General features: G+C 40.4%; 1 protein-coding gene across 1 annotated transcript in view; it reads left to right on the top strand.

The window, feature by feature from the left end:
* The window catches only part of LOC145494804 (uncharacterized), a 16,630-nt gene extending 10,792 nt beyond the window's left edge, over nucleotides 1-5,838 (top strand). The window contains exons 5-6 of the mRNA XM_081474376.1: nucleotides 2,399-2,521; nucleotides 3,636-5,838. Coding sequence (XP_081330502.1) covers nucleotides 2,399-2,521; nucleotides 3,636-3,743 — 231 coding nt within the window. The 3' untranslated portion in view covers nucleotides 3,744-5,838. The remainder of the gene's footprint in view (nucleotides 1-2,398; nucleotides 2,522-3,635) is intronic.
* The last annotated feature ends 4,920 nt before the right edge of the window (nucleotides 5,839-10,758 follow it).

The raw sequence follows: 10,758 nt of genomic DNA, 5'->3' as shown, positions 1-10,758 counted from the left end.
ACATTTTGTTTATTGGGTTTGTTAAATTCGAGATAGGCGGCAATGGTACTCGGCTTACCAAAACCAATTTTGTGCTTGGTTTAGCCGACCGAGACTGCTTGAGTATTTTTTCCGAGTCATTTTCTAAAAAAGGAAGGGCTTTATCTTTCTTCCTCCTGCTTCTCGTACCTGTTCAATGCCTGGACAAGAATTTTTTGTACCTTATCTTTTGCCCAGTCAAGTAGAATTTTATTTAAATTCTCAAAACTTTCCGCCATTTTAAAACACAGAGGGAAAAACTTTGTAATGATGACTTCAATCGTGCGTCTGTCCTCTAATAGGTCATAGGCGAGAACCAATCAAAATGGGAGAATAACTTGGGTTATTATATAATTTTTAATAAATAGAGGATAATATGTGGGTGCGCATAGATATGGAAAATCTCTTTGAGTGTCCAGAACACGAGAAGAGATCTGAAGATGTTTTGATCATACACCCAGCAAATTTAAGTACAGTTTAAGGGCCAGACATGATATCAGTGAAGTCATCGATATCTTCACTAGTGAGGATATGGAAGATATGCCACCAGCGTCCCGGATGTGGTTTCGTGTGAAATTTTTGAGTGGTGTATTTTCCAGTAAAACGTTGTTTATGTAATAATTAATATTATTCATGGCACGTGATACATGTAAAACCTCACTAAATATGGTTCTACATTGATTACCTCTGGATAGTTACAATCCAATGAATAAAACTATTCAGCTGTATCATTTTTTGTATTGAATTTCCCAATCTGGAAGTTTAAGGCAGATGGTTGTTTAGTATCTTCTCTGGTCATCACTGCCGACTCAGTCGTTTCTAGGAAACTACTGGCAGTAACCATAATATAGTAAGTAAGTAAGTAACAACTTTATTTACAGAGGGTAACACATAACAGTAAAAAACTGACGAACCAGTGGCCTTCTATCCTAAGTTAAAAATTAAAAACTATTTACACTTAAAAGATAATAAAAATTACAAAATAGAATACAGCTAAAATTTAAGGATATGATAAAAGTTAAAAATTTAAAAAATCTAAGTCTAGATATGCACAACTAAAAACTAACTAGTCCTTTTAAGGTTTAATTCTTCCTTAAGTGGCAGCCAATCAAGTCGTCTGAGAAGCATGTCGCTTCTTTCACCGATATCCGCATCCAAGATTACTCGAGATGCTCGCTTTTGCAGCTTGGATACGCGGTTAACGTTCTCTTCTGACGCAGTGCACCATGCACACGAGCCATACAACATTATCGGCTTGATCAAGGTGTTGAAATAAAGCTTACGCTCAGCGAGAGGCAAGTTACGCTTAATCTTCTTCATCACCGCAATACGTTGTGACACTTTTGTACAAATGCCATCTATATGTTCAGTAAAACTCAAGTGATCGCCTAATTTTGCCCCAAGTAGTTTTTGTGAAGTTATTTGCTCAATCTCGCTACCGTTGCATGATGATTTAAGATTCGTGTCTGGAGCCTTCTTTTCCAGTCGTTTGCCAGTTACGAGAAGACTTTTTGTTTTAGAGGCATTAAGTTCCATCTTGTTGTCAGATGTCCAGTCTGTAATCTTGTTTATGTCTTCTTGGAGCCTCTGCTGAATTGCAGGTAGATCTGAGACTACAGCGGAAGTACTTAAAGTAGTGTCATCTGCGTAAATGCAGCTTTGAACAAAATACAATGTAGGCACTGGTTCTTAGATATAATCAAACCTTTTCAGTTTGCTACTGTGGTGTCTTGGGAGAGCTGGGCGAGCCATGGTTGGTATTGAATGGCGAGACTGAGCCTATATACCCCTGGTGAAACGAAACAAGCCTGATACATTCATGTATGCCACAGGAGCATTCCAAAAGGGTATGGTTAGGTATGTATTGTACCCAAATTTGACCAAATATCTGTGTATTGTCATCGGATCGGTGATTTGATGTCACAGGGCAACAGGCCCGGGTTGTTCAACAAGCGGATAACGCTATGCACCGGATAAATCACTATCCAGTGGATAGCGTGGTTTGTTTTGTTAACACTTATCCACTAGATAGCGATTTATCCGGTGGATAGCGTTATCCAGCATTCGAACAACTTGGGCCAGGACAATACACAGGGCTATGGGCTTATCGCAGATTTGGGATACGATACATTGTACAGTTGTGTATAAACAGTAGACTGATTTCGATATATTAAAATTCAGCTTGGCAGTGAGACTTAGAGGACACAATCAAAGGAAACTGAATGACCATGTTTATTCATTTCTTTTGTTTGTGTCCTCTAGGCCTCACTATCAAGCTGAATCTTAATATATCGACAGTGGCCTATTGTCATTATGTTAAAGTGCAGGTATAATGTCATTACGATGTCACGCCCTAATGAATATTCATGCACTCGTACAGCCTGTAGCCATGCAGCAGCCTGGTTACTGGGCCGTGCCGTCAGGATCCAACCCAGCTGGTACAGTGTCTGTGTCATATGCTGGTGCCGCTGCTACTCAGGTGCAGACTCCTGGACAAGTTCAGGTAGGAATACATCCATAATTATTTAATGACCGTAATTTCCTCTTGACCTTTACATGGGTCGCTAAGTTCAGCAATGAAAACTATTTTCGGATTGATGAAATGCACGCGCGCGGTTGAAATTACTCACACAGTTGACGAAGTACAACTACTTGAACAAGCGTGTAAGTTGTGAAAGAAATTTTGCAAGGCCAATGAGTAATACTGAAGCCAGAAACTACGACACAGACCAGAACAGGCTTAAAAAGTGAACCGCTTGCCGCGTATTACTAATCAATTAACACTAAACCTCTTACAATTTATTTTCTGTGAACACAATCTGCTACGCGTAATTGATGTGTGAAAAATTCATCATTGTTCTCTGCGGGCTGAATGCAACCGCCCGCGTCCTCTTGTAAATTCGAGCCACTCAAATCTGTTCATTAGAAGTGGTGCAAGGTTATGGCTACTGATTGGCGGGAAAATTAGTCTGAATAACCTACTTGCCAATCTGGTAGCACAGGACCCAATTCCAAAAAATGTACACTCCTCAGCATTATAAACTTCTGCTAACCGATAAAACAGTACTTCGTAACTAACAAGTACATCAGTGGCTTTTAAGGACGTTCGCGCTAATTGTTTTGTGCGCATCCTTACTGCGCACGCAATTTACGCGCCATGTCCAATCTCGTTCCTAGAGTCTTCGTTCCCCTTGACCAGCGGTCGGAAAACGAGAGCTCTGGGAGCAACCACTTTGAAATAACCGAATTCTGGTGATTCTGCCCATCCGGTTTCACTGCGCAGTCTGCATCTATGCGCCTGCCTGAAATCAGAGCTCTCGTTTTCCGACCACTGGTCAAGGGGAACGAAGACTCTGGGAACGAGATTGACGCCATGTCATGCATCGAGCACGTGCACCAAGTAATAAATGAACAATGCAAGGTTACGTGGATTTAGAAGTATTTACTCTAGCCCCATCGAAATCCGTTCCTTTAATCTCTTCGTTTTGCTGTGCGACAGCCTTGATTACCTCTTTCACTGTTCAGTTATGTGTAAATGTCGTCAACATGTGGAATTATTGACACAACAGACTCACTTATACAAAAATGTGTGTCACAACTCTTTGTTTTAACCACAGTTTCCCGAGAAGCCGCCACCTTATTCATACCCACAGACAGGAAATGCACCACCATCAGCTGCTCCCTCTGGTGATACTCCTTCCGAGGCTGTCCCTGTTGATGTGTGAACACAGCTGTGATATATATGAATGCTGTTATGGTGTATACATTAGAGAGAGTTATTGTAAATTAGTACAAGTAGCGCACTATGCAAGGCGTTAGAAATAAACCACTTGTTAGTAGTTAATATAACTATTTGCAAACAAATATCGTTTTCTGCTATGAATTAAGATTTTATTATTATTTTTTTTTTTTTCAGTCGTGCTAAAAATTAGCTGCTAAGTTCATGTATGTGAAATGAAAACACGTAAAAGCAGTGGACACACCAGTCGCCTCCTAAATAGCACAGTAAGCCATGAAAAACTCGCCTTTCTTACGGGAAGGCCATCAAAGAGTAAGAGTGTCGGGAACCAACGTACTGGAAAAATTAAAAAGAAAATCAGGGCCGTTGCCAGAAAAGGTGATGACTGAGGCATTGTCCATGGTGAAATTATCTTCCCAGGTATTTAGGGTGTTTACGATGACTACAAACAACAAAACGGAAACTGAGAGAAACGTGGCAGAGGTAAGTGCCTGGGCTGTTTGCCCGTTACTAGCCACGGCCCTGAAAATGACTGTGGACCATCTCCCTTCGGACATCTTCACTGATATAATGAATAGCTGACGCCCCGTCGACTCTAATGTTTTTTTTTTAAATTGAAAACGCATAGTTTTTGATGTGTTCTGCGTACCGTCCACACTTATGCGATACAAAACGTTCATTTTCATCGAAGACGCATACATTTGAAAACGTAGTCCAGCGAAAACTTCGGCTAAACAGTGACGTCACATCGCATGGGCAAAGGACGGTTGTGGGCTTTCGTGATGCACATTGCGTTTCAGTGTGGACAGCCGGTAAAACACTGCGATGTAGGCAGAAAGGTGTTGGTGAGTTTTCGGCACGAAATCGCTGCTATTTGAAAACGCATTAGTGTGGACGGCACCTTAGAATGCGTCGTCAGCTGAATCTTACCGCCCCGCCCCGCCCCTCCCCCCCCCCCCCCCGTCTCCCCAATGATCGAATTATTAATGGCCTAGAAGGCGTTAGATCAACGACACCCTTTTTACATATAGTAATCCAAAGGAGGTGTTTTATTCATTTTTCTTTTTTTCTTTTTTTTTCTTACAAAATACTATTGTAATTGTTACAGTGAACTGATTTATATTTTAGACGGCTGAAATTCGTTCAGATTGTAAGTATTACATGTAGAAGGTTTTTTGAAAGTGTAAGCTCACTCTTCTTGCCTTTTAATTTCTTGATTATCTTGTTTGTCTTGTCTTAAATTTCTTGTCTAGTTACGAGAACTGATCCCGTAAAATAATAATACTTAATCCCGTGAAATACTTAAAACATTTTCCGTGTTTCTCTCCATTTTCAGAAATACGCGCATAAGAACTATTGTGCGGTGTTTCCACAGCTTTTACAAAAACTTTGGTCGAAATAGAAGACGAGAGGATAATCTAAGAATGCTCCTAAATATATGATAAATAATGCCAAATGTGTGTTAAATGATAATGATTTAAAACTCTTTAGACGTGCTAGTTTTTAGAAGGCAGTGAGAGTTGTGGAATGGTATTGTTATTCATCAACATAACTTGTAGCGCCGACGCAGTTTATTTACAGTTTGTATAGTTGTTAATAAGGCCCGTATTCAGGATGCTACAGTCAAACCTGTATTGAGCGGACCCCGTGTTTATAAGCGGATATCCTCTATTAAGCGGACAGCAGTGAAAGTCCAATTTTTTCCCACAGTTACTATAAAAAAATACCCGTATTCAACGGACACCTATTAAGGGGACGCGGACACCGTTATTTCGCTTTACCTCGTGTACTTGTCGTTGTTTATGGAAATACGGTATTTCAGAGTTATCGGCCCTTCACGAGAATGCTATCTGACCCTTTCAAGGCCTTTTAATGCTGACGAATATTAATATGACCCTTTTAAGACGAATGTTTTCAACTGACACCCTGTATTGAGCGGACACTTGCAAGGGTCCCGAGGGTGCCCGCCCAATACAGGTTTGACTGTATAATGTGTATTGTAAATGCCTGTTATTAGTTACCATCGTAAGGTTTTAGAAATTGACGAAAGTAGTAATAAAGTTTCTCATGCTGTAACACAAGCCATTGTTTTGTTAATTGTGCGGCATGCAATTTATACATCCCCCCCTCCCCTTTGGATGTCGGGCGAACAAAAGCCATCAAACCAGAGGAAATATCTTTAAATCTCAATCAAAGTAGAGATAAGTTTCTGAAACAGAAAGATAACCTTACAAAATTACAAAAATTTCGTCGAAAAAAAGCCTAATTGGTTACAACCCGTTTTAGATCATAGCAATTCATCGATGATACATTGTACAACAGAGTTTATGACGGCGACGGCGAGGACGACGTCTTGTGAAAAATGGCAGAAAACGAAGAACGCAGTGGATCGAGGTATGTTAGCCTGCGAACAGGCTCCCGGCAAGGACGGAAAAAAATTTCGGCGAGCGCGAAACAGAAGAATTCGGAGAGCAAAGCGATCGGGGCGGGCTCAGCGGGAGCCTGTTCGCAGGCTAGAGGCATGTCTGCTTGAGCCAGAAGTTACTTCTTTTGGCGGGTAAGTCGCCGTACGGGTGAAAAACAGTTTTAGAATACAAACATTACGATTTAGCGAACGACGATAAAGAGAAGAAGGCGATTTATAGATATCAAAAGCAAGGGCAGCCAGAACCTCCAAGCGCTTCACTACTCGTGCAGTCTCAGGTTTGCAGCATCGATCTGGATTACCCGTCTAACCGGCTGTCTCACGAAATTCGCAGCTCGCCGTTGCTCAACTCCCCAGTTTGTTTACCTGGGTCAATCCACAGTCTTCCCTTGATAGATCTGCCGGCCTTTGTTATTCGTGCAGTATTAAATCCTACCAATCAACAGGCCAAGTGACTAGGCAGCAGCGCCCAGGATCAAGGTGTAGCTAGTTCTGCTTCTCTTTTGTTGTGTTTCCGCTTTGATTCCGCAATTATTCTTATTTTTTGGTTTGTCTTGTCGCAAGCTTGCAATTCGCCTTTAGTGCGTCTCAAGATATTTTGTACAGTTACCACTGTTTTCACTGCTACGTGACCTTTGAAATCAAAACGCTCCCTGCAATAGACTTCCGTCATTCAAACAGCGGTACCTTATATGGGATACTGGTCTGCACTTGCGAAAATGTTGGGAACGTCAAAGATAGCTTTGAAGAAGTCCCGGGGGGGGTACTTTGGGAATTTCTGGGCGGGGATGTGCCGCTGTGACCCTGGAACCCTGGAACCCTTAGCCTATACCAGAGCTGGTTAAGCTGAATTTTGCTAACCTATACTAGAGTAAACTCCCCAAATCCTCCCATCTATTGACACTGTTGAGACTGATTTGCGTAAATTTAAACTTGTCGATTTGATTTTTTTATATCTTTGAGTGGCAATTTCTGGTTTCTTTACTCTAGATAAAATCTTCAACCAACCAGTCAGTTTTGTGAAAAATGATACCCTATTCTAAACCCAAACGCTCTGATTTATAAACCCTGTCCTAGAGTAAATTGCTTGAAAACCATACCCTTCACAGCGGCACATACCTACGTGGCCCATATATGGCAGTGCTCCCCCCTCCCCCCGCCCCGGGGAAGAAGTGGACATTTGGAACAGGCGAATCCGCCGTTTAGTCGCGTGGCAACTCTACTTAAAGCACTAGAATAACCGTTGAGAAATGTCACACATCACACTGTTCAAAAGTCAACCGACTTCAACGTTTTCAAACGTTTCCTTGCCGAGACTCTGCTTTGCCAGTCAGTTTGTGTCCAGTCCCCTACAGTGTTACTCAAAATCAAGCGTCATTTCAATTACTGGTGTCCCTTGTAATGTAGCAGTAAGCGTCTCCTATTGTGTATTCCTTTTTCAATTACAGCGTCATCAGGTCGCTAGAGTACATTGTGTACGTTTTTTTCACCCCTTATTTTGGGTAAAAAAAAAAAAAGAAATAACAGAAAGAAGAAAAGCCGGCAGGGCAAGCAAAACACCCCCCCCCCCCCCTTCCCCTTAGCTCAAGGTCTGGATCCGCCACTGAAAGTAGTGTATTTTTAGGGAATATAATCAGCAAAACTAATCAAAAATTCCTTTAAATACGACCCTCACCTACTCGTCAACAGAAAGCCCTTGCTGAATAGTGAATGCAGACTTGGTCAAAGAAAATTTTCGCTGAAAAGAAAACATCAAAATATTTTATATTCAATCGTCACAAAACGTACATCCTTAAAGCTATTTCATTGTTTTAGCAGATTTAACTTACATTTCTAGGGACATAAAGTCAGAATTTTTAGGCAATAATCCGTGATACAGGAAGGTAATAGCCATTCAGAAAACACAGTTAACTCCTAAAATAGACTAAGTATTTAGCGGGGTGTGTTTAGTAAATATTATTTGACAATATGTCACCACATTGACACCTTTACTCAGTTTTACTCACATCTGGGTGCATGAACAAGTTGTTCTGACTCAGTTTTTCAATGCCCTATCATATTACTCATAAAATAGTGTGAAATTTATTAGCAGGGAAAACAATTAACTTGCCATACTTGTTAGTGCGCACACTGTTCTGCTCCTTGGCTAATTTTCATTATTAAAAGCTGGATCATTGAATAAAGCAGTTTTCATTGGCTTAGCCATCATGTGTTATGAGCCATTATACCATAATCTACAAATATGGTAAGCGTACGCGCGATTTTTTTGGGCGTTTTTATTGTTATTTTAGTCTAATTTTCTAGAGTTGGGGGCGCTTTTAATAAAACAATTATTCCACACGTGCTTGATGGATATGTGGATCCACTCGGCTACCGCCTCGCCGATCCGCAGCTTCTTTGATAATGTCATGACGAAATTCATGATCATGATCAATAACAGGACAGACGCTTGAAAAACTGACGTCAATTTGTTAAACGTACGGTGGAGGTGACAGGACAAATTAAAAATGTGGCGGGCACGAAAAACGACTCCAAAAAAGAATCAAACAACTCCATTAGCTTTTAAAAACTTGGTTTTATCCTTGCTTTTTATATTATGAAATCGAAGTGGCTAGCCTACTCGGAAGCACCTTATTAGTTTCCAAGTTGTGCACTCTTGCGACGATTTTGTTATTCAAAACATACCAAAAGTAGCTTTTATGTTACCATTTGCTAAGTATTTTAAAGATCTTCATAAATATTTTTTTTTCTTTTGTGCATGTAAAGGCTAATTCCAAGGAAAACTGTGAAGAGATATTTTTCTATTGTTTTTAGAAAAATTTGACATCAGCATTTTTGGTCGAGATGGCTAATTATCTTTGATAAATGCGTGGCTACCCCAGGTTTTCGTTTTGGATTCCAATAGCCCTTGCTGAAAGATTTTTTTATTCCACAGTCCTAATGGTCAATAATTCCCTCTATGAGACGTGCCTGCAGGGAATCATGGGAAATGCATTCAACATGTTGGACTAGACAGTTGTTTTGAGGACTCGTGTAAAGTTTGTCGACCTTCATTGGTCAGTAGTTTTAGTAAAGTGCTATCCGTCTATTTATTAAAGCATGGCATATCTTGTTTAAAAGGGAGCGCGCGAGAAATAACTTACAATGCTTGTGGCCACTGCAAATTTTGCAAGGATTTAACGATGTTACGCGTTCCATGGATCCTATTCTTCTTCTGATAGATCCCTTTGTCTATTAGTGCGGTCCGGTATGTCCGAAAAATCGCTCCCGTAGGACTTTCGTGCCGAAATTGAATTTTTCGCTATTTTGCACTAATTTTGGGTCGAATAATAAGAATCCGATGGGGTTCAAATTTTTCGATCCCGTCTTCCCATGTTTCTGGCTCCTCAAGGACTACATTTATGCTAATTTATGCTAATTAGATGCAAAAATAGGTTTTGCAAATGTCTTTGCTCTTAGATTCAAGGTACGGGGACCAAACTTTACACGAAGTTTGCTCTTGATCACGTTCGTCGTATGACTTAGATTGGTTACCATGGCAACCAGCGATGACGTCAGGATTAACTACCTACTATTTTGGTGGTGGCCATCTTGGATCCGCCATCTTGGATTTTCGAACTCTCGTACTTCTAAAGGAAACAGTGCATTTTTAATAAACTTTTAGGGTGCGTTTCTTTAAGAAAATCCAAGATTGGATTCTTAAATACGAAAACGGATTTTGCCTTTTTTTTCTAAACAGATTAATCCAAGATCTCTCGGATCAAGGAACCGAAGAATCCACTCTGGGCAAGGATTTTTCGGTTCCTTTGATGCACCATGATCTGAGTCATCTCGGATTGATCTGTTTAGTAAAGAAACGCAAAATTCGTTTTCGGATCTAACAGTCCAATCATGGATTTTGTTAAGGTCATTCCACTGAAATAAAACCTGCAATGAGATTTTTGTCAAACTTTGCTTATTGATTGTTTATATTATAGGAACTTATAAAAGTGAGGGGTCCCCGTGTTCCTTTAGGAGCAACAGCACCTTGTTTGTACCCAATAAATCCTTATAATAGCACCATGATTATAGTCACAATTGCTTGCTAAATTCACGTTTCCGACGATGGTTTCTTGTTCTACACTGAGAATTGGTTCATATTTATTTTACACAAAGAAATGTATTACTCAATTCAAAACAACAGAAAAAAATGATAGGTCACCATACTCGTTAGCGAGGAAATGACGATTTTCCTCTATGGTGAGGTCCAGTCGTAAAGCTGCCAGTTTTTAGTGCGCGCGCGCTAATCACGTGTGAAATTATGCGCAGTAGGGATGCGCAGTGCAATACTGGGGAATGATCTTAACAAGAAACGCACCCTCAGTAACGAATGATAACATATGCTGCTCGAACTGACGAGTTTCTTTTCAGGGCTTAAAATTGCAAAACACACCTAGAGTTTGGAGTTTTACGGCTGTTTTTTTTTTTTTTTTTTTTTTCACTTAGGCCTGGTTTAGACGTCGAATTTCCTATGCGCCGAATCAAATACCAATTTGAGTCGCTTCGAATTAAAAACATGCGGCATTTGATTAAGACG

This window comes from Orbicella franksi, chromosome 8 (assembly GCF_964199315.1).
Source record: "Orbicella franksi chromosome 8, jaOrbFran1.1, whole genome shotgun sequence".
Lineage (NCBI taxonomy): Eukaryota > Metazoa > Cnidaria > Anthozoa > Scleractinia > Merulinidae > Orbicella > Orbicella franksi.
This window is presented reverse-complemented; position numbering and strand designations above follow the sequence as displayed.